The following is a 23965-nucleotide window of genomic DNA, read 5'->3' as shown; positions in this document are numbered from 1 at the left end:
GGGGATTAAAAAGGGGATTAAAAATGGGATTAAAAAGGGGAAAAATGCGGAAAAATTGGATAAAAAATGGGATAAAAATGGGATAAAAAAGGGGAAAAATGGGGAAAAATTGGTATAAAAATGGGATAAAAATGGGATAAAAATGGGATAAAAAGGGGATAAATTCTGGGAACTGTAAATCAGGTAAAAAGCAGAAATCCCATGAAATATTTTGGATTTTCTCAGGTTTGCCAAGCTGCTGCTGCGGCTGCCGGCGCTGCCTCATTGGGGGAAAGGGGGAAAAGGGAAAAATGGGGGAAAATGGGATAAAAATGGGAAAAAATGGGATTAAAAATGGATAAAAAATGGGGTAAAAATGGGATTAAAATTGGGATTAAAATTGGATAAAAATGGGGAAAAATTGGGTAAAAAATGGGATAAAAAATGGATAAAAAATGGGAAAAATGGGATAAAAAATGGGATAAAATTGGGAAAAATTGGATTAAAAATGGGAAAAAATGGGATAAAAATGGGGGAAAATAGGTTAAAAAATGGGATTTAAATGAGGAGAAATGGGATAAAAATGGGATTAAAAAGGGGGAAAACGGGATAAAAAATAGGATTAAAATGGGAAAAAAATGATATAAAAATGGGATTAAAACAGGAAAAAATGGGATAAAAATGGGATAAAAAGTGGGATAAAAAGGGGATAAATTCTGTGGTCTGTAAATCAGGTAAAAAGCAGAAATCCCATGAAATATTTTGGATTTTCTCAGGTTTGCCAAGCTGCTGCTGCGGCTGCCGGCGCTGCCTCATTGGGGGAAAGGGGGAAAAGGGAAAAATGGGATAAAAAATTGGGTAAAAATGGGGTAAAAATGGGGTAAAAAATGGATTAAAAATGAGGTAAAAATGGGATTAAAAGTGGGATAAAAATGGGATAAAAATGGGGAAAAATTGGGTAAAAAATGGGATAAAAAATGGATAAAAAATGAGGTACAAATGGGATTAAAAATGGGATAAAAATGGGAAAAAAATGGGATAAAAATGGGGTGAAAATGGGAAAAAATGGGATAAAAATGGGATGAAAAATGGGATAAAAAATGGGAAAAATTGGATTAAAAATGGGGGAAAATGGGATAAAAATGGGGGAAAATAGGATAAAAAATGGGATTTAAATGAGGAGAAATGGGATAAAAATGGGATTAAAAAGGGGGAAAATGGGATTAAAAAATAGGATTAAAATGGGAAAAAATGGTGAAAAAATGGGATTAAAAAGGGAAAAAATGGGATAAAAAGGGGATAAAAAATGGGATAAAAATGGGATAAAAAATGGGATAAAAAGGGGATAAATTCTGGGAACTGTAAATCAGGTAAAAAAGCAGAAATCCCATGAAATATTTTGGATTTTCTCAGGTTTGCCAAGCTGCTGCTGCGGCTGCCGGCGCTGCCTCATTGGGGGAAAGGGGGAAAAGGGAAAAATGGGGGAAAATGGGATAAAAATTGGATAAAAATGGGGTAAAAAATGGATTAAAAATGAGGTACAAATGGGATTAAAAATGGGATAAAAATGGGATAAAAATGGGGTGAAAATGGGATAAAAATGGGATAAAAAATGGGGAAAAATGGGATAAAAAATGGGAAAAAGTGGGATAAAAATGGGGGAAAATAGGATAAGAAATGGGATAAAAATGGGATTAAAAAGGGGAAAGATGGGATAAAACATAGAATTTAAATGGGAATAAATGGTATAAAAATGGGATAAAAAATGGGATAAAAAATGGGAAAAATGGGATAAAATTGGGGAAAAATGGGATAAAAATGGGGGAAAATAGGATAAAAAATGGGATTTAAATGAGGAGAAATGGGATAAAAATGGGATTAAAAAGGGGGAAAATGGGATTAAAAAATAGGATTAAAATGGGAAAAAATGGTAAAAAAATGGGATTAAAAAGGGAAAAAATGGGATAAAAATGGGATTAAAAAGGGAAAAAATGGTATAAAAATGGGATAAAAAATGGGATAAAAAGGGGATAAATTCTGTGGTCTGTAAATCAGGTAAAAAAGCAGAAATCCCATGAAATATTTTGGATTTTCTCAGGTTTGCCAAGCTGCTGCTGCGGCTGCCGGCGCTGCGCTCCATCGGCCTCAAGTGCCTGGAGCATCTTTTCTTCTTCAAACTCATCGGGGACACGCCCATCGACACCTTCCTGATGGAGATGCTGGAGGCGCCCCACCAGCTCTCCTGAGAGCCCAAAATATCCCCAAAATATCCCCGAAATATCCCCAAAATATCCCCGAAATATCCTCAAAATATTCCCAAAATATCCCCAAAATATCCTGGAAATACTCCCAAAATATCCACAAAATATCCCCAAAATATCCTCAAAATATTCTCAAAATATCCTCAAAATATCCTGGAAATATCCTCAAAATATCCTGGAAATATTCCCAAAATATCCACAAAATATCCTCGAAGTCGCTCCCAAATAGCTGCAAAAAATCCCCCAAATATCCCCAAAATATCCTGGAAATATTCCCAAAATATCCCCGAAATATTCTGGAAATACTCCCAAAATATCCACAAAATATCCCCGAAATATCCTCAAAATATCCCCAAAATATCCCCAAAATATCCCCGAAATATCCCCAAAATATCCCCAAAATATCCTCAAAATATTCCCAAAATATCCCCAAAATATCCTCAAAATATCCTGGAAATACTCCCAAAATATCCCCGAAATATCCTGGAAATATTCCCAAAATATCCCCGAAATATCCTGGAAATATTCCCAAAATATCCACGAAATATTCCCAAAATATCCCCAAAATATCCCCAAAATATTCCCAAAATATCCTCAAAATATTCTGGAAATATTCCCAAAATATCCACAAAATATCCCCGAAATATCCTCAAAATATCCCCAAAATATCCCCAAAATATCCACAAAATATCCTGGAAATATTCCCAAAATATCCCCAAAATATCCTCAAAATATTCCCAAAATATCCTCAAAATATCCTTGAAATATCCCCGAAATATCCCCAAAATATCCTGGAAATATTCCCAAAATATCCCCAAAATATTCTCAGAATATCCCCGAAGTCGCTCCCCAATAGCTGCAAAAAATCCCCCAAATATCCCCAAAATATCCTCAAAATATCCCCAAAATATCCCCAAAATATTCCCAAAATATCCTCAAAATATCCTGGAAATATTCCCAAAATATCCCCAAAATATCCCCAAAATATCCCCAAAATATTCTCAAAATATCCCCAAAATATTCCCAAAATATCCTCAAAATATCCCAAAATATCCCCAAAATATGCCCCAAATATCTCTAAAAAAATCCCCATTTTTTCCCCAATTTTTCCCCAAAATTCTCCCAAATTTTCCCCAATTTTTCCCCAAATTTCCCCAATTTTCTCCTAAATTTTTCCCCAATTTTTCCCAAAATTCCCAGATTTTCCCCAAAAGCCCCCCAAAAATTCCCAAATTTCCCCCCAAACTCCCCAAAATTCCCAAATTTTCCCAAAATTCCCAAATTTTCCCTCCCCTCCCGTGAGCACTTTGGCCCCTCCCACCCCCGATTTTTGGGGGGTTCTGGAAGGTCCCAAAATTCCCCCAAAATCCCCCAAAAAATCCCCCAAAAATTCCCAAAATTCCCAAAATTCCCTGAAATCCCCCAAAATTCCCCAAAATTCCCAAAAATCCCCCAAAAAATCCCACAAATCCCCCCAAAATTCCCAAAATTCCCCGAAATCCCCCAAAATTCCCCAAAAATTCCCAAAATTTCCAAAAATTCCCCAAAAATCCCCCCAAAATCCCTAAAATTCCCCAAAATTCCTCAAAAATTCCCCAAAATTCCCCAAAACTCCCAAAATTCCCCCAAAATTCCCCAAAATTTTCCCCAAATATCCCCAAAATCCTCCCAAAATTCCGCAAAATTCCCTAAAAAAACCCCAAATTTCCCGACAAAATCCCCAAAATTCCCAAAATTCCCCCAAAATTCCCCAAATTTTCCCAAAATTCCCCAAAATTCCCAATTTCCCTTCCCAAGAAAAGCTTTGGATTTTCAGTGATTAAAATTTGCTGCTTCAAAAATGGAATTTTGGGGCCATTTTGGAGATTTTTGGGGAAAATTTGGGCATTTTGGGGCAATTTTGGGAGAAAAATTGGGATTTTTGGGGAGAATTTGGGATTTTTGGGGAGAATTTTGGGGGAAATTTGGGATTTTTGGGGGAAAATTTTGGGGGGAAATTTGGGATTTTTGGGTGGGATTTTGGGATTTTTTGGGGGGGGAAAATTTGGGAATTGAGGGGAAATTTTGGGGGAAAAATTTGGGATTTTTGGGTGGGATTTGGGGATTTTTTTGGGGGAAAATTGGGTTTTTTTGGGGAAAATTTGGGTCGGAATTTTGGGGATTTTTGGGGTTGGATTTTTGGGATTTTTGGGTATGATTTTGAGGTGGATTTTTTGGATTTTGGGGTTGGATTTTGGGAGGTTTTTTGGAGGATTTGGGGAGGATTTTTTGGGATTTTGGGTTGGGATTTTTGGGATTGTGGGGTTGGATTTTGGGGTGGATTTTGGGAGAATTTTGGGATTTTTGGGTTGGAATTTTTGGGATTTTTGGGTTGGATTTTGGGAGGATTTTTGGGATTTGGGGTTGGATTTTGGGGATTTTTGGGTTGGATTTTTAGGATTTCGGGATTTCGGGGTTGGGATTTTTGGGATTTCAGGGTTGGATTTTTGGGATTTTGGGGTGGGTTTTTGGGTGGATTTTGGGAGAATTTTGGGAGCATTTTTGGGAGTTCAAGATTGGATTTTGGGCTGGATTTTGGGGTGGATTTTTGGGATTTTGGGCTGGATTTTTGGGAATTGGGGTTGGATTTTTGGGTGGATTGGGGCAAAACCCCAGAATGTTGTGAGGAAACCCAAAATCTGGGATGAAACCCCAAAACTGGGGACAAAACCCCAAAATTCGAGGAGAAAACCCCAAAATTTGGGGAGAAACCCCAAAATTTGCATAACCACGCCCCCAGCAGAGCCAGAACCGCGCTTAAAGCCCCGCCCCCGCGCCCTAATTTGCATAACCCCGCCCACAAACCGCGCGAACGCGGCCGAAACCCCGCGCTCCCTCATTTACATAACCACGCCCTCTCACCCAATCAAACCGCGGGAGAAGCCACGCCCCCTTCCCCTTGGCCACGCCCCCTCCTCTCGCGCCGCCCCAGCCCAGCGGCGCCTCCCATTGGCCGCCGCCGGCGGTGACGTCACCCGGCGGCGCCACCCGGAAGCGGCGGCGGCGTCGCGCGGCTCGGGGCGGGATTTTGGGGGATTTTGGGGTTTTTTAGGGGATTTTGGGGATTTTTGGGGTTTTTGGGGGGCCATGGCCGCGCCCGCCGGCGCGCAGAGCGCCAGCAAGACCTGGGAGCTGAGCCTGTACGAGCTGCACCGCACCCCGCAGGTGAGCGCGGAGTTTGGGGGGAAAAAACCCAATTTGGGGAAAAAAAAACGAAATTTGGGGAAGGTCGGAAATGGGGGAAACGCCGGAATTTGGGGGGAGCCGAAATTTGGGGTGGAACAGCCGGAATTTGGCGGCCAAAGTGAAATTTTGGGGGGAAAAAACCTGAAATTTTGGAAGGGGAGGGAAAGCGAATTTTGGGGGGAAAAATCGAAATTTTGGGGGTGAAAGAAAGTGTCGGGATTGGGGAGTCAAATTTGGGGGAAAAACGCGGGATTTGGGGGAAAACTGAAATTTGGGGGTGGGAAGAACTGAAATTTGTGGAGAAAAATGGAAAATTTGGGGGAAAAAAAACGAAATTTGGGTGTCAGAATTGGGGGAAACCTGAAATTTTGGGGGAAAATGCTGGAATTGGGGGGAGAAACTCCAAAATTTGGGGAGAAAACCCCAAAAATGGGGAGAAACCCCAAAATTTGGGGATGAAAACCCAAAATTTGAGGAAAACCTCCGAATTTCGGGGTCAGAATTGGGGGAAAACCCCAAAATTTGGGAGGAAAAACTCCAAAATGTTGGGAGGAAAACCCAAAATTGGGGTAAACCCCAAAATTGGGGAGAAACCCCAAAATTTTGGGAGGAAAACGCCGGAACTGGGGGGAGAAACTCCAAAATTTGGGGATGAAAACTCAAAATTGGGGAGAAACCCCAAAATTTGGGGATGAAACCCCAAAATTTGGGGATGAAACCCCAAAATTGGGGAGAAACCCCAAAATTTGGGGAAAATGCCAAAATTTCGGGGTCAGGATTGGGGAAAACCCCAACATTTTGTGAGGAAACCCCGAAAATGGGGGAAAACCCCAAAATTTGGGACAAACCTCAAAATTTTGGGAGGAAAATGCCGGAACTGGGGGGAGAAACTCCAAAATTTGGGGATGAAAACCCAAAATTTGGGGAAAACTTGGAAATTTGGTGGGATCAGAGCTGTCCCCATGGGTGTCACTGACCCCAGGGTGTCCCCAGGGTGTCCCATGGGTGTCACTGTCCCCAGAGTGTCCCCAATGTCCCCAGGGTGTCCCCAGGGTGTCCCATGGGTGTCACTGACCCCATGGGTGTCCCCAGTGTCCCCATGGGTGTCCCTGATGTCCCCAGGGTGTCCCCATGGGTGTCCCCAGGGTGTCCCATGGGTGTCACTGACCCCAGGGTGTCCCATGGGTGTCACTGACCCCAGGGTGTCCCCAGGGTGTCCCCAATGTCCCCAATGTCCCCGATGTCCCCAGGAGGCCATCATGGACGGCACGGAGATCGGGGTGTCCCCTCGGTGTCCCTGTGGGTGTCACCGATGTCACCGATATCTCAGGGTGTCACTGATGTCACAGGGGTGTCACTGTCCCCGATGTCCTCAGGAGGCCACCATGGATGGCACGGAGATTGGGGTGTCCCCTTGGTGTCCCCATGGGTGTCACCCATGTCCCCAATGTCCCCGATGTCCCCAGGAGGCCATCATGGACGGCACGGAGATCGCCGTGTCCCCTTGGTGTCCCTGTGGGTGTCCCCAATGTCCCCAATGTCTCAGGGTGTCCCCAATGTCCCCAATGTCCCCAGGAGGCCATCATGGACGGCACGGAGATCGCCGTGTCCCCTCGGTGTCCCTGTGGGTGTCCCCAATGTCCCCAATGTCTCAGGGTGTCCCCAATGTCCCCAATGTCCCCGATGTCCCCGATGTCCCCAGGAGGCCACCATGGACGGCACGGAGATCGCCGTGTCCCCTCGGTGTCCCCGTGGGTGTCACCCATGTCTCAGGGTGTCCCCAATGTCCCCGATGTCCCCGATGTCCCCAGGAGGCCATCATGGATGGCACGGAGATCGCCATGTCCCCTTGATGTCCCCGTGATGTCCCCAGGGGTGTCCCCTCGATGTCCCCGTGGGTGTCACCCATGTCTCAGGGTGTCCCCGATGTCCCCGATGTCCCCAGGAGGCCACCATGGACGGCACGGAGATCTCGGTGTCCCGTCGGTGTCCCCGTGGCTATCAGGGGTGTCACAGGGGTGTCCCTGTGGGTGTCACCAATGTCTCAGGGTGTCACCGATGTCTCAGGGTGTCCCCAATGTCCCCAATGTCCCCGATGTCCCCAGGAGGCCATCATGGACGGCACGGAGATCGCTGTGTCCCCTCGGTGTCCCTGTGGGTGTCACCGATGTCCCCGATGTCCCCAATGTCCCCGATGTCCCCAATGTCCCCGATGTCCCCGATGTCCCCAATGTCTCAGGGTGTCACCGATGTCCCCGATGTCCCCAATGTCCCCGATGTCCCCAGGAGGCCATCATGGACGGCACGGAGATCGCCGTGTCCCCTCGGTCACTGCACTTGGAGCTGATCATGGTGACACAGGGGTGTCCCTATGGGTGTCCCTGATGTCCCCAATGTCCCCGATGTCCCCGATGTCCCCATGGGTGTCCCCAATGTCCCCAATGTCCCCAACGTCCCCGATGTCCCCGATGTCCCCAGGAGGCCATCATGGACGGCACGGAGATCGCCGTGTCCCCGCGCTCGCTGCACTCGGAGCTGATGTGCCCCATCTGCCTGGACATGCTGAAGAACACCATGACCACCAAGGAGTGTCTGCACCGCTTCTGCTCCGACTGCATCGTGACAGCCCTGAGGAGCGGGTCAGTGTCACCTGTGTCACCTGTGTGTGTCACCTGTGTGTGTCACCTGTGTGTGTCACCTGTGTCACTGTCACACCTGTGTGTGTCACCCTGTGTCACCCTGTGTCTGCACCGCTTCTGCTCCGACTGCATCGTCACCGCGCTGCGCAGCGGGTCAGTGTCACCTGTGTCACCTGTGTCATTGTCACCTGTGTCATTGTCACCTGTGTCACTGTCACCCTGTGTCACCTGTGTCATTGTCACCTGTGTCACACCTGTGTCACTGTCACACCTGTGTGTGTCACCCTGTGTCACCCTGTGTCTGCACCGCTTCTGCTCCGACTGCATCGTCACCGCGCTGCGCAGCGGGTCAGTGTCACATTGTCACCTGTGTCATTGTCACCTGTGTCATTGTCACCTGTGTCACTGTCACCCTGTGTCACCCTGTGTCTGCACCGCTTCTGCTCCGACTGCATCGTCACCGCGCTGCGCAGCGGGTCAGTGTCACATTGTCACCTGTGTCACCTGTGTCACACCTGTGTCATTGTCACCTGTGTCACCTGTGTCATTGTCACACCTGTGTGTGTCACCCTGTGTCACCCTGTGTCTGCACCGCTTCTGCTCCGACTGCATCGTCACCGCGCTGCGCAGCGGGTCAGTGTCACATTGTCACCTGTGTCACCTGTGTCACCTGTGCCATTGTCACACCTGTGTGTGTCACCCTGTGTCACACCTGTGTCATTGTCACACCTGTGTGTGTCACCCTGTGTCACCCTGTGTCTGCACCGCTTCTGCTCCGACTGCATCGTCACCGCGCTGAGGAGCGGGTCAGTGTCACCTGTGTCACCTGTGTCACCTGTGTGTGTCACCTGTGTCACCTGTGTCACCTGTGTCACCTGTGTGTGTCACCTGTGTCACCCTGTGTCACCCTGTGTCACCCCTGTGTCTGCACCGCTTCTGCTCCGACTGCATCGTGACAGCCCTGAGGAGCGGGTCAGTGTCACCTGTGTCACCTGTGTCACCTGTGTGTGTCACCCTGTGTCTGTGTCACTGTCACCCTGTGTCACCCCTGTGTCTGCACCACTTCTGCTCCGACTGCATCGTCACCGCGCTGCGCAGCGGGTCAGTGTCACCTGTGTCACCTGTGTCAGTGTCACCTGTGTCACACCTGTGTCATTGTCACACCTGTGTGTGTCACCCTGTGTCACCCTGTGTCTGCACCGCTTCTGCTCCGACTGCATCGTCACCGCGCTGCGCAGCGGGTCAGTGTCACCTGTGTCACCTGTGTCACCTGTGTCACTGTCACCTGTGTCACCTGTGTCACCTGTGTGTGTCACCTGATTCATTGTCACCTGTGTTATTGTCACACCTGTGTGTGTCACCTGTGTCACCTGTGTTATTGTCACACCTGTGTGTGTCACCCTGTGTCACTGTCACCCTGTGTGACCTGTGTCACCTGTGTGTCACCTGTGTCATTGTCACCTGTGACATTGTCACCTGTGTCACCTGTGTCACCTGTGTCTGTCACCTGTGTCACCTGTGTCATTGTCACCTGTGTCACCTGTGCCATTGTCACCTGTGTCATTGTCACCTGTGTCACCTGTGTCTGTCACCTGTGTCATTGTCACACCTGTGTAACGCTCTGTGTCACCTGTATCACTGTCACCTGTGTCACTTGTGTCACTGTCACCTGTGTCATTGTCACACCTGTGTCACACTCTGTGTCACCCTGTGTCATTGTCACCTGTGTGTCACCTGTGTGTCACCTGAGTCCTTGTCACCTGTGTCACCTGTGTGTGTCACCTGTGTCACCTGTGACATTGTCACCTGTGTCATTGTCACCTGTGTCACCTGTGTGTGTCACCTGTGTCATTGTCACCCCTGTGTCTGCACCGCTTCTGCTCCGACTGCATCGTCACCATGCTCCGGAGCGGGTCAGTGTCACCTGTGTCACCTGTGTCACCTGTGTCATTGTCACACCTGTGTCACACTCTGTGTCACCTGTGTCATTGTCACCTGCGTCACCTGTGTCATTGTCACCTGAGTCCTTGTCACCTGTGTCACCTGTGTGTGTCACCTGTGTCACCTGTGTCATTGTCACCTGTGTCATTGTCACACCTGTGTCACTGTCACCCTGTGTCATTGTCACCTGTGTCACCTGTGTCACCTGTGTGTCACCTGTGACATTGTCACCTGTGTCATTGTCACCTGTGTCATTGTCACCTGTGTCATTGTCACACCTGTGTCACTCTCTGTGTCACCTGTGTGTCACCTGTGTCACCTGTGTGTCACCCTGTGTCACTGTCACCTGTGTGTCACCCTGTGTCACTGTCACCTGTGTGTCACCTGTGTCACTGTCACCTGTGTTTCACCTGTGTCACTGTCACCTGTGTGTCACCTGTGTCACTGTCACCTGTGTCACCTGTGTCACCTGTGTCACCTGTGTGTCACCTGTGTCACCTGTGTCATTGTCACCTGTGTCACCTGTGTCACCTGTGTGTCACCTGTGTCACCTGTGTCATTGTCACCTGTGTCACCTGTGTCACCTGTGTGTCACCTGTGTCACCTGTGTCAATGTCACCTGTGTGTCACCTGTGTGTCACCTGTGTCATTGTCACCTGTGTCACCTGTGTGTGTCACCTGTGTCACCCTGTGACACGTTTCCCCGTTTTTTCCCTTTTCCCCCCGTTTTTTTTTCCCTTTTTTCCCTGTTTTTTCCCCATTTTTTCCCCATTGTTCCTCGATTTTCCCTTTTTTCCCGTTTTTTTCCCTTTTTTCCCAGTTTTTTCCCCATTTTTTCCCCATTGTTCCTCGATTTTCCCTTTTTTCCCGTTTTTTCCCTTTTTTCCCAGTTTTTTCCCCATTTTTTCCCCATTTTTTCCCCATTGTTCCTCGATTTTCCCTTTTTTCCCGTTTTTTTCCCTTTTTTCCCTGTTTTTTCCCCATTTTTTCCCCATTGTTCCTCGATTTTCCCTTTTTTCCCGTTTTTTTCCCTTTTTTCCCTGTTTTTTCCCCATTTTTTCCCCATTGTTCCTCAATTTTCCCTTTTTTCCCGTTTTTTCCCTTTTTTCCCAGTTTTTTCCCCATTTTTTCCCCATTGTTCCTCGATTTTCCCTTTTTTCCCGTTTTTTCCCTTTTTTCCCAGTTTTTTCCCATTTTTTCCCCATTGTTCCTCGATTTTCCCGTTTTTTCCCTTTTTTCCCTGATTTTTCCCATTTCCCCCGTTTTTCCCCAATTTTACCCCGATTTTCCCATTAATTTTTCCTGATTTTTCCCCATTTTCCCCCAGAGTTTTCCCCATTTCCCCCCTGAGTTTCCACAGTTTTTTTCCCCGTTCTTTCCTCATTTTTCCACCATTTTCCCCCCATTTTTTCCCAATTTTCCTCCAATTTTTTCCCCATTTTTTCCCCGATTTTCCCCATGATTTTTCCATGTTTTTCCCCAATTTTCCCCCGATTTTCCCATTATTTTTTCCTGATTTTTCCCCATTTTCCCCCTGAGTTTTCCACAATTTTTCACCCATTCTTTCCTCATTTTTCTGCCATTTTTTCCCCAATTTTTCCCCGATTTTCCCATTAATTTTTCCTGATTTTTCCCCATTTTCCCCCTGAATTTCCCCCATTTTTCCGCCATTTTCCCTGTTTTTATCTCATTTTTCCGCCATTTTCCCCCCAATTTTTCCCCGTTTTTTCCCCATTTTTTCCCCAATTTTTTCCCCGATTTTTCCCCAATTTTTCCCCGTATTTTTCCATGTTTTCCCCAGGAATAAGGAGTGTCCCACCTGCAGGAAGAAGCTGCCCATTGCCCATTGCCCATTTCTTCCCCAATTTCCCCCATTTCAACCCCAATTTTTCCCCATTTTTACCCAACTTTTTCTCTATTTTTTTCCTGATTTCCCCCCAATTTTTCCCCGATTTTCCCATTATTTTTTCCTGATTTTCCCCCATTTTCCCCTGTTCTTTCCTCATTTTTCCGCCTTTTTTCCTTGTTTTTTCCCCATTTTTCTGCCATTTTTACCCCAATTTCCCCCAATTTTTCCCCAATTTTCCCAATATTTTTTCCTGATTTTCCCCCATTTCCCCCCTGATTTTCCCCCATTTTTCCCCTCTTCTTTCCTCATTTTCCCCCCAATTTTTCCCTGTTTTTTCCCCATTTTTCTGCCATTTTTTCCCCAATTTTTCCCTGTTTTTCCCCCATTTTTCTGCCATTGTTTCCCCAATTTTTTCCCCGTTTTTTCCCCAATTTTTCCCCGTATTTTTCCATGTTTTCCCCAGGAACAAGGAGTGTCCCACCTGCAGGAAGAAGCTGCCCCTTGCCCATTGCCCATTGCCCATTTCTTCCCCAATTTCCCCCATTTTTCCCCCAATTTTTTCCCCTGATTTCCCCAATTTTTCCCCATTTTTCCCTCAATTTCCCCTAATTACCCTTCGTTTTTTTTCTTGATTTTCCCCCAGTTTTCCCCCATTTTTTCCCTGTTTTTATCTCATTTTCCCGCCATTTTCCCCCCGTTTTCCCCCCATTTTTCTGCCATTTTTTCCCCAATTTTTTCCCCGTTTTTTCCCCGATTTCCCCCCAATTTTTCCCCGTATTTTTCCATGTTTTCCCCAGGAACAAGGAGTGTCCCACCTGCAGGAAGAAGCTGCCCCTTGCCCATTGCCCATTGCCCATTTCTTCCCCATTTCCCCCATTTTTCCCCCAACTTTTTCCCCTGATTTCCCCAATTTTCCGCTCAATTTCCCCTAATTTCCCCACATTTTTTTCTTGATTTTCCCCCAATTTTCCCCTGATTTTCCCCCATTTTTCCCCTCTTCTTTCCTCATTTTCCCCCCAGTTTTCCCCTGTTCTTTCCTCATTTTTCCACCATTTTCCCCCCAATTTTTCCCCGTTTTTTCCCCATTTTTTCCCCAATTTTTTCCCCAATTTTTTCCCCGATTTTTCCCCAATTTTTCCCTGTATTTTTCCATGTTTTCCCCAGGAACAAGGAGTGTCCCACCTGCAGGAAGAAGCTGCCCATTGCCCATTGCCCATTTCATCCCCAATTTCCCCCATTTCAACCCCAATTTTTCCCCATTTTACCCCACTTTTTCCCTGTTTTTTTCCTGATTTCCCCCCAATTTTTCCCCAGTTTTCCCAATATTCTTTCCTGATTTTCCCCCATTTCCCCCCTGATTTTCCCCCATTTTCCCCTGTTCTTTCCTCATTTTCCCCCAATTTTCCCCCGTTTTTCCCCGTTTTTTCCCCATTTTTTCCCCAATTTTTTCCCCGTTTTTTCCCCGTTTTTTCCCCAATTTTCCCCCGTATTTTTCCATGTTTTCCCCAGGAACAAGGAGTGTCCCACCTGCAGGAAGAAGCTGGTGTCCAAGCGCTCGCTGCGGCCCGACCCCAATTTCGACGCGCTCATCTCCAAGATTTACCCGAGCCGCGACGAGTACGAGGCGCACCAGGACCGCGTGCTGGCCAAGCTCAGCCGCCTGCACAACCAGCAGGCGCTCAGCTCCAGCATCGAGGAGGGCCTCAAGATGCAGGCCATGCACAGGTCCGGGGAAAATCCCCGGAATTCCCAAAGTTTTCCGGGATTTTGGGGCGTTTCGGGTGAAAACGGGGCGAAAAACGGGCAAAAAACGGCTCAGAAATGGGGAGAAATGGCTCAGAAATGGCACCAAAATCATCAAAATACAGAAAAGTTCCTGAAATTCCTGTTCAGATGCAGGCCAAGCACTGGTCTGCTAAAATTCCCGAAATTCCCACATTTTTCCGGGATTTTGGGGCATTTTGGGCGAAAACGGGGCGAAAAATGGGGTAAAAACGGCTGAGAAACGGCCCCAAATGGCTCAGAAATGGCCTCAAAATCATAAAAATCCACGAAAATTCCTGAAATTCCTGTTGAGATGCAGGCCATGCACAGGTCCAGGGAAAATCCCCGAAATTCCCAAAGTTTTCCAGGATTTTGGGGCGTTTCGGGTGAAAATGGGGTGAAAAACGGGCAAAAACGGCTCAGAAACGGCCCCAAATGGCTCAGAAATGGCACCAAAATCATCAAAATACAGAAAAGTTCCTGAAATTCCTGTTCAGATGCAGGCCAAGCACTGGTCTGCTAAAATTCCCGAAATTCCCACATTTTTCCGGGATTTTGGGGCCTTTCGGGTGAAAACGGGGCGAAAAACGGGCAAAAATCGGCTCAGAAATGGGGAGAAATGGCTCAGAAATGGCACCAAAATCATCAAAATACAGAAAAGTTCCTGAAATTCCTGTTCAGATGCAGGCCAAGCACTGGTCTGCTAAAATTCCCGAAATTCCCACATTTTTCCGGGATTTTGGGGCATTTTGGGCGAAAACGGGGCGAAAAATGGGGTAAAAACGGCTGAGAAACGGCCCCAAATGGCTCAGAAATGGCCTCAAAATCATAAAAATCCACGAAAATTCCTGAAATTCCTGTTGAGATGCAGGCCAGGCACAAATCTGGGGAAAATTCCTGAAATTCCCAAATTTCTCCGGGATTTTGGGGCGATTCGGGTGAAAACGGGGCGAAAAACGGGCAAAAAATGGCTCAGAAACGGCCCCAAATGGCTCAGAAATGGCACCAAAATCATCAAAATCCACGAAAATTCCTCAAATTCCTGCTCAGATGCAGGCCATGCACAGGTCTGGGAAAAATCCCCGAAATTCCCAAATTTTTCCGGGATTTTGGGGCGTTTCGGGTGAAAACGGGGCGAAAAACGGGCAACAAACGGCTGAGAAATGGCCCCAAATGGCTCAGAAATGGCACCAAAATCATCAAAATCCACGAAAATTCCTGAAATTCCTGTTCAGATGCAGGCGAGGGAAAAATTCCCGAAATTCCCAAATTTTTCCGGGATTTTGGGGCAATTCGGGTGAAAACGGGGCAAAAACTGGGGTAAAAATGGACCAAGAATGGTTCAGAAATGGCCCCAAAGTCATCAAAATCCAAAAAAATTCCTGAAATTCCTGTTGAGATGCAGGCCAGGCACAGGTCCGGGGAAAATCCCCGAAATTCCCAAATTTTTCCGGGATTTTGGGGCGTTTTGGGTGAAAACGGGGCGAAAAACGGGCAAAAAACGGCTGAGAAATGGCACCAAATGGCTCAGAAATGGCCTCAAAATCATCAAAATCCACGAAAATTCCTCAAATTCCTGCTCAGATGCAGGCCATGCACAGGTCTGGGGAAAATTCCCGAAATTCCCAAATTTCTCCGGGATTTTGGGGCGTTTTGGGTGAAAACGGGGCGAAAAACGGGCAAAAACAGCTGAGAAACGGCACCAAATGGCTCAGAAATGGCCCCAAAATCATCAAAATCCACGAAAATTCCTGAAATTCCTGTTGAGATGCAGGCCAGGCACAGGTCTGGGGAAAATCCCCGAAATTCCCAAATTTTTCCGGGATTTTGGGGCGTTTCGGGAGAAAACGGGGTGAAAAACGGCTGAGAAATGGCACCAAATGGCTCAGAAATGGCACCAAAATCATCAAAATCCACGAAAATTCCTGAAATGCCTGCTCAGATGCAGGCGAGGGAAAAATTCCCGAAATTCCCAAATTTTTCCGGGATTTTGGGGCGTTTCGGGTGAAAACGGGGCGAAAAATGGGCAAAAAACGGCTCAGAAACGGCCCCAAATGGCTCAGAAATGGCACCAAAATCATCAAAATCTAAAAGAATTCCTGAAATTCCTGTTCAGATACAGGTCAGGCACAAATCTGGGGAAAATTCCCGAAATTCCCAAATTTCTCCGGGATTTTGGGGCGTTTCGGGAGAAAACGGGCAAAAAACGGCTGAGAAATGGCCCCAAATGGCTCAGAAATGGCCTCAAAATCATCAAAATCCACGAAAATTCCTGAAATTCCTGTTCAGATGCAGGCCAGGCACAGGTCCGGGGAAAATCCCCGAAATTCCCAAATTTTTCTGGGATTTTGGGGCGTTTCGGGTGAAAACGGGGCGAAAAACGGGCAAAAAACGGCTGAGAAATGGCCCCAAATGGTTCAGAAATGGCCTCAAAATCATCAAAATCCACGAAAATTCCTGAAATTCCTGTTCAGATGCAGGCCAGGCACAGGTCTGGGGAAAATCCCCGAAATTCCCAAATTTTTCTGGGATTTTGGGGCGATTCGGGTGAAAACGGGGCGAAAAACGGGGTAAAAATGGACCAAGAATGGTTCAGAAATGGCACCAAAATCATCAAAATCCAAAAAAATTCCTGAAATTCCTGTTCAGATGCAGGCGAGGGAAAAATTCCCGAAATTCCCAAATTTTTCCGGGATTTTCTGGCAGATTTGGGGTAAAATGGCTCAGGAACAGCCCCGTTTTTCCCCTAAAATCCTCGTATTTTTCCAGTTATTTTCCCCTAAAAATCCATTTTTTTCCCCATAAAATTCCTTTATTTGTTCCTGTGTTTTTCCGCTCCTTTTTCCCTAAAATCCCTTTATTTTCCTGTGATTTCCCCCTAAAATCCCAGTTTTTCCTCATTATTTTCCCCATTATTTTCCCCATTATTTTCCCCATTATTTTCCCTGTTATTCCCATTATTTTTCCCATTATTTCCCATTTTCCCCCATTATTTTTCCCCCAAAATCCCAGTATTTTTCTCTAAAATCCCATAACCTTTTTCTCCAAAATCCCATTGTTTCCCCATTAATTCCCCATTAATTCCCCATTATTTTCCCATTATTTCCCCATTAATTCCCCATTAATTCCCCATTAATTCCCCATTAATTCCCCATTATTTCCCCATTAATTCCCCATTAATGTCCCATTAATTCCCCATTATTTCCCCATTAATCTCCCACTATTTCCCCATTATTTCCCCCTTATTTCCCCATTATTTCCCCTGTATTTCCCCATTAATCCCCCATTAATCCCCCATTAATCCCCCCTTAATTCCCCATTATTTCCCCATTAATCCCCCATTAATCCCCCATTAATCCCCCCTTAATTCCCCACTATTCCCCCATTATTTCCCCATTAATCCCCCATTATTTCCCATTAATTCCCCATTAATGTCCCATTAATCCCCCATTAATCCCCCCTATTCCCCCATTAATCCCCCATTAATTCCCCCCCTATTTCCTCATTAATCCCCCATTATTTCCCCATTAATCCCCCATTATTTCCCCATTAATCCCCCATTAATCCCCCATTAATCCCCCATTAATTCCCCATTAATCCCCCATTAATCCCCCCTATTTCCCCATTATTTCCCCATTAATCCCCCATTAATCCCTCCTTAATTCCCCCTTAATTCCCCACTATTCCCCCATTAATCCCCCATTAATCCCCTCCTATTTCCCCATTAATTCCCCATTAATTCCCCATTATTTCCCCATTAATTCCCCATTAATTCCCCATTATTTCCCCATTAATTCCCCATTAATCCCCCATTATTTCCCCATTAATCCCCCATTAATCCCCCATTATTTCCCCATTATTCCCCCATTAATTCCACATTAATTCCCCATGATTTCCCCATTATTTCCCCATTAATCCCCCATTAATCCCCCATTAATCCCCCATTAATCCCCCATTAATCCCCCATTATTTCCCCATTATTTCCCCCTTAATCCCCCATTAATTCCCCGTTATTTCCCCGTTCCCCCCGCAGGGCGCAGCGGGTGCGGAAGCTGGCGGCCGAGTCGGACCCCGCCGGCTTCTCGGGGGGCGAGGAGGGGCCCGAGGCGCTGGCGGCGGCGCCGGAGCCGCCGGGGCCCAGCCGGAAGCGCTCCCGCGCCTCCGACGACTCCGGGCCCGACCCCGAGGCCGAAGGCGCGGCCGAGGGGGCGGGGCCGGGCGGGGCCGGGGCCGGGGCCGGGGGCCGGGGCAGCCCCGAGGCCGAGGCCGAGGCCGGGAGCAGCGAGATCGAGCTGGTGTTCCGGCCACACCCCCTGCTGGTGGAGAAGGGCGAGTACTGCCAGACACGGTGAGCCTTCATCATCTTCATCATCTTCATCATCTTCATCATCTTCATCCCCATCCTCATCTTCCTGTTCCACTTCCTGTTCCCCTTCCGGCCACGCCCCCTGCTGGTGGAGAAGGGCGAGTACTGCCAGACACGGTGAGCCTTCATCATCTTCATCTTCATCATCTTCATCATCTTCATCCCCATCCTCATCTTCCTGTTCCACTTCCTGTTCCATTTCCACTTCCTGTTCCCCTTCCGGACACGCCCCCTGCTGGTGGAGAAGGGCGAGTACTGCCAGACACGGTGAGCCTTCATCATCTTCATCTTCATCATCTTCATCTTCATCATCTTCACCATCTTCATCATCTTCATCATCTTCATCATCTTCATCCCCATCCTCATCTTCCTGTTCCACTTCCTGTTCCATTTCCACTTCCTGTTCCCCTTCCGGCCACACCCCCTGCTGGTGGAGAAGGGCGAGTACTGCCAGACACGGTGAGCCTTCATCATCTTCATCATCTTCATCATCATCTTCATCATCTTCATCCCCATCCTCATCTTCCTGTTCCACTTCCTGTTCCCCTTCCGGCCACGCCCCCTGCTGGTGGAGAAGGGCGAGTGCTGCCAGACACGGTGAGCCTTCATCATCTTCATCATCTTCATCATCTTCATCATCTTCATCCCCATCCTCATCTTCCTGTTCCACTTCCTGTTCCATTTCCACTTCCTGTTCCCCTTCCGGCCACGCCCCCTGCCGGTGGAGAAGGGCGAGTACTGCCAGACACGGTGAGCCTTCATCATCTTCATCATCTTCATCATCATCTTCATCATCTTCATCCCCATCCTCATCTTCCTGTTCCACTTCCTGTTCCCCTTCCGGCCACACCCCCTGCTGGTGAAGAAGGGCGAGTACTGCCAGACACGGTGAGCCTTCATCATCATCCTCATCTTCATCATCATCTTCATCATCTTCATCCCCATCCTCATCCTCATCCCCATTCTCATCTTCCTGTTCCACTTCCTGTTGCATTTCCACTTCCTGTTCCCCTTCCGGCCACACCCCCTGCTGGTGGAGAAGAGCAAGTGCTGCCAGACACGGTGAGCCTTCGTCTTCATCCTCATCTTCATCATCATCTTCATCCCCATCCTCATCTTCATCCCCATCCTCATCTTCATCCCCATCCTATTCCACTTCCTGTTCCCCTTCCGGCCACGCCCCCTGCTGGTGGAGAAGGGCGAGTACTGCCAGACGCGGTGAGCCTTCGTCCTCATCTTCATCATCATCTTCATCTTCATCATCTTCATCCCCATCCTCATCTTCCTGTTCCACTTCCTGTTCCATTTCCACTTCCTGTTCCCCCTTCTGGCCACGCCCCCTGCTGGTGGAGAAGGGCGAGTGCTGCCAGACACGGTGAGCCTTCATCATCTTCATCATCTTCATCCCCATCCTCATCTTCATCCCCATCCTCATCTTCCTGTTCCACTTCCTGTTCCATTTCCACTTCCTGTTCCCCCTTCCGGCCACGCCCCCTGCTGGTGGAGAAGGGCGAGTACTGCCAGACACGGTGAACCTTCATCCTCATCCTCATCTTCATCATCATCTTCATCATCATCTTCATCATCATCGTCATCCTCTTCTTCATCCTCATATTCATATTCATATTCATATTCATATTCATATTCATATTCATATTCATATTCATATTCATATTCATATTCATATTCATATTCATATTCATATTCATATTCTTCCTCCTCCTCTTCCTCTTCCTCTTCCTCTTCCTCTTCCTCTTCCTCCCGCCCTTCCTCCCCGCTCCCTCCTCTTCCTCCTCCTGCATTTTCCAGGGATTCCTCCCAGATTTTTCCACTCTCATTTTCCCCTCTTTTTTCCCCATTTCCCCCCATTTCTTTCATTTTTTCCCTATTTTCCCCATTTATCTCCATTTTTCCTATTTCCCCCGTTTTTTACCCATTTTCCCCCCATTTTTTCTCAGTTTTTTCCATTTTTCCCATTTTCCCCCCTATTTCCCCCATTTTTCTCCATTTTTTCTATTTCCCCCCTGTTTTTTACCCATTTCCCCCCATTTTCCCCCCATTTTTTCTCAGTTTTTCCCATTTTTCCCCATTTTTCCCATTTATCCCCATTTTTCCTATTTCCCCTGTTTTTTACCCATTTTCCCCCATTTCCCCCCATTTTTTTCTCAGTTTTTCCCATTTTTCCTATTTTTTCCCATTTTTCCCCCGTTTTTTCCCAGATTTTTTCCCGGATTTTTTCCAGACCCCCCTCCCATCCCAGAATTCCCATTTTCCTGTGGATTTATCCCAATTTTTCCTTTCTTTTCCCCACAGTTTCATTAAAATCTCGCTCACTCCCAGTCCCACTCCTGCTGGAATTTTTGCTGGTTTTTCCCATTTTTCCCCATTTTTTTCCTGTTTTTTCCCAGATTTTTTCCAGACCCCCCCTCCCATTCCAGAATTCCCATTTTCCCGTGGATTTATCCCAAATTTTCCCCGTTTTCCCCCCGGGCAGGTTCGTGAAAACCACGTCGAACGCCACGGTGGATCACCTGTCCAAGTACCTGGCGCTGCGCATCGCCCTGGAGGAGGCCCCGCCCCCCGGCGCTGACCCCGCCCCCGCGCTGGGCGAGGTCAGCGAGAAGCAGTACGGCATCTACAGCGGCGCCAACGGCGGCGCCTTCACGGTAACGCGGCCGGGAGGCAAACGTGGCCGACAGACGTGGCCGACAAACAAACATGGCTGACAAATGTGGCTGAGAAACATGGCCGACAAACGTGGCCGACAAACGTGGCTGACAAACATGGCTGACAGACATGGCTGACAGACATGGCCGACAAACATGGCTGACAAACATGGCCGACAAACAAACATGGCCGACAAACATGGCTGAGAAACATGGCTGACAAACAAACATGGCTGACAAACGTGGCGGACAAACGTAGCTGAGAAACTTGGCAGGCAAACATGGCCATAAAACATGGCTGATAAACATGGCCGACAAACATGGCAGATAAACATGGCTGACAAACATGGCTGACAAACAAACATGGCTGACAAACATGGCTGACAAACATGGCGGACAAACAAACATGGCCGACAAACATGGCTGACAAACAAACATGGCCGAAAAACATGGCTGACAAACAAACATGGCCGACAAACATGGCCGACAAACATGGCTGACAAACATGGCCGACAAACAAACATGGCCGACAAACATGGCTGAGAAACATGGCTGACAAACAAACATGGCTGACAAACGTGGCGGACAAACGTAGCTGAGAAACTTGGCAGGCAAACATGGCCATAAAACATGGCTGATAAACATGGCCGACAAACATGGCAGATAAACATGGCTGAGAAACATGGCCGACAAACATGGCTGACAAACATGGCTGACAAACAAACATGGCCGACAAACATGGCTGACAAACATGGCGGACAAACAAACATGGCCGACAAACATGGCTGACAAACAAACATGGCCGAAAAACATGGCTGACAAACAAACATGGCCGACAAACATGGCCGGCAAACAAGGCTGACAAACGTGGCCGACAAACATGGCTGACAAACAAACATGGCTGAGAAACATGGCCGACAAACATGGCTGAGAAACATGGCTGAGAAACATGGCCGACAAACATGGCTGACAAACAAACATGGCTGACAAACGTGGCTGAGAGACATGGCTGACAAACAAACATGGCTGACAAATATGGCTGACAAACATGGTTGACAATTAAACATGGCGGACAAACATGGCCAACAAACATGGCTGAGAAACAAACATGGCTGACAAACATGGCAGATAAACATGGCTGACAAACATGGCTGACAAACATGGCCGACAAACATGGCTGACAAACAAACATGGCTGACAAACATGGCAGATAAACATGGCTGACAAACATGGCTGGCAAAAAATGGCTGACAAACATGGCTGACAAACATGGTGGACAAACATGGCAGACAAACAAACATGGCTGACAAACAAACATGGCCAATGCCACTTCCTGTGATGTCATCACCGGAACTTCCGGTCGAACCAGGAAGTGACCCCGGAAGTGACGCAGGAATTTGGGGCCATTTTGGGGTTTCCTGGCGGGATTTTTGGGGGGATTTTTGGGGTTTTTTTGGGGGGATTTTGGGGAGAATTTTGGGTTTTTTTTGGTGGGATTTTTGGGGATTTTTTTGGGGTCTTTTTGGGGTTTTTTGGGGATTTTTTTGGGGTGATTTTTGGGGTTTTTTTGCGGTGGTTTTTGGGGTATATTTGGGGGTATTTTGGGGTGGTTTTGGGCTATTTTGGGGGGGTTTTGGGGATATTTTTGGGGTATATTTGGGCTATTTTTGGGGGTGATTTTGGGGATATTTTTGGGGTATATTTGGGATATTTTTTGGGTGATTTTGGGCTGGTTTTGGGGTGATTTTGGGGATATTTTTGGGGTGATTTTTGGGCAGTTTTTGGGGTGATTTTGGGCAGTTTTTAGGGTGGTTTTTGGGCAGTTTTTGGGGATATTTTTGGACAGTTTTTGGGGATATTTTTGGGCTGTTTTTGGTCTATTTTTGGGGTGATTTTGGGTGGTTTTTGGGCTGTTTTTGGGGTGATTTTGGGGATATTTTTGGGGTGGTTTTGGGCTACTTTTGGGGATATTTTTGGGGTGATTTTGGGCAGTTTTTAGGGTGGTTTTTGGACAGTTTTTGGGGATGTTTTTGGGCTGTTTTTGGTCTATTTTTGGGGTGATTTTGGGTGGTTTTTGGGCTGTTTTTGGGTGTTTTTTGGGCAGGTTTTGGGGATATTTTTGGGCTGGTTTTGGGGATATTTTTGGGGTGATTTTGGGGATATTTTTGGGGTGGTTTTGGGCAGTTTTTGGGGTGCTGACCCCCGTTTTCCCCCAGCCGCTGAACGGGTCGCTGACGCTGGAGTTGGTGAACGAGAAGTTCTGGAAGCTCAGCAAACCCCTGGAGCTCTTCTACGCCCCCAGCAAGGAGCAGAAATAGCCAAAAACGCCCCAAAAATCCTCCCGGGCACCCCAAAATCCACCTGGGGACCCCAAAACCCACCTGGGATCCCCAAAATCCATCCAGGGACCCAAAAATCCCAACCAGGGACCCCAAAATCCACCTGGGGAACCCAACATTCACCTGGGGAACCCAAAATCCACCTTGGGAGCCCCAAAATCCACATGGGGAACCCAAAATTCACCTGGGATCCCCAAATTCACCTGGGGAACCCAAAATCCACCTGGGAGCCCCAAAATTTACCTGGGGAACCCAAAATTCACCTGGGGAACCCAAAATCCACCTGGGAGCCCCAAAATTTACCTGGGGAACCCAAAATTCACCTGGGGATCCCAAAATTCACCTGGGGAACCCAAAATTCACCCGGGGAACCCAAAATCCACCTGGGGATCCCAAAATTCACCCGGGGAACCCAAAATCCACCTGGGATCCCCAAAATTTACCTGGGGATCCCAAAATTCACCTGGGGATCCCAAAATCCATCTGGGATCCCCAAAATTTACCTGGGGATCCCAAAATTTACCTGGGGATCCCAAAATTCACCTGGGGAACCCAAAATCCACCTTGGGAGCCCCAAAATCCACATGGGGAACCCAAAATTCACCTGGGGATCCCAAAATTCACCTGGGGAACCCAAAACCCACCTGGGGATCCCAAAATTCACCTGGGGATCCCAAAATCCACCTTGGGAGCCCCAAAATCCATCCAGGAACCCAAAATTTACCTGGGGATCCCAAAATTCACCTGGGGAACCCAAAATCCACCTGGGATCCCCAAAATCCATCCAGGGACCCAAAAATCCCAACCAGGGACCCCAAAATCCACCTGGGGAACCCAAAATCCAACTGGGGACCCCAAAATTAATTCTGGGGACCCCAAAATTCTCCAAAATCCATCTGGGGACCCAAAAACCCAACCGGGGACCCCAAAATCCAC

At 47.4% G+C, this 23965-nt stretch overlaps 2 protein-coding genes across 2 annotated transcripts in view; both read left to right on the top strand.

The window, feature by feature from the left end:
- LOC110480012 (retinoic acid receptor RXR-beta) overlaps window positions 1-4086 on the top strand; it is a gene marked incomplete at its 5' end in the record, with an annotated part of 34525 nt that extends 30439 nt beyond the window's left edge. Inside the window, one exon of the mRNA XM_077790707.1 lies at window positions 2078-4086. Within this exon, the coding sequence (XP_077646833.1) occupies window positions 2078-2225 (148 nt within the window). The remainder of the gene's footprint in view (window positions 1-2077) is intronic.
- A 1173-nt stretch (window positions 4087-5259) lies between these two features.
- On the top strand, window positions 5260-23036 carry LOC110480011 (E3 ubiquitin-protein ligase RING2-A). Its single transcript, XM_077790706.1, has 7 exons — window positions 5260-5444; window positions 7944-8104; window positions 13404-13619; window positions 17692-17871; window positions 17911-18006; window positions 20519-20690; window positions 22907-23036. The coding sequence occupies exons 1-7, from the start codon at window positions 5367-5369 to the stop codon at window positions 23006-23008; spliced, it is 1005 nt and encodes a 334-aa protein (XP_077646832.1). The 5' UTR covers window positions 5260-5366; the 3' UTR covers window positions 23009-23036.
- Window positions 23037-23965: the final 929 nt, after the last annotated feature.

This window comes from Lonchura striata, unplaced genomic scaffold, assembly GCF_046129695.1.
Source record: "Lonchura striata isolate bLonStr1 unplaced genomic scaffold, bLonStr1.mat Scaffold_256, whole genome shotgun sequence".
Taxonomy (NCBI): Eukaryota; Metazoa; Chordata; class Aves; order Passeriformes; family Estrildidae; genus Lonchura; species Lonchura striata.
Note: the sequence above shows the minus strand (reverse complement) of the source record. Positions and strands in the feature narration are given on the sequence as shown.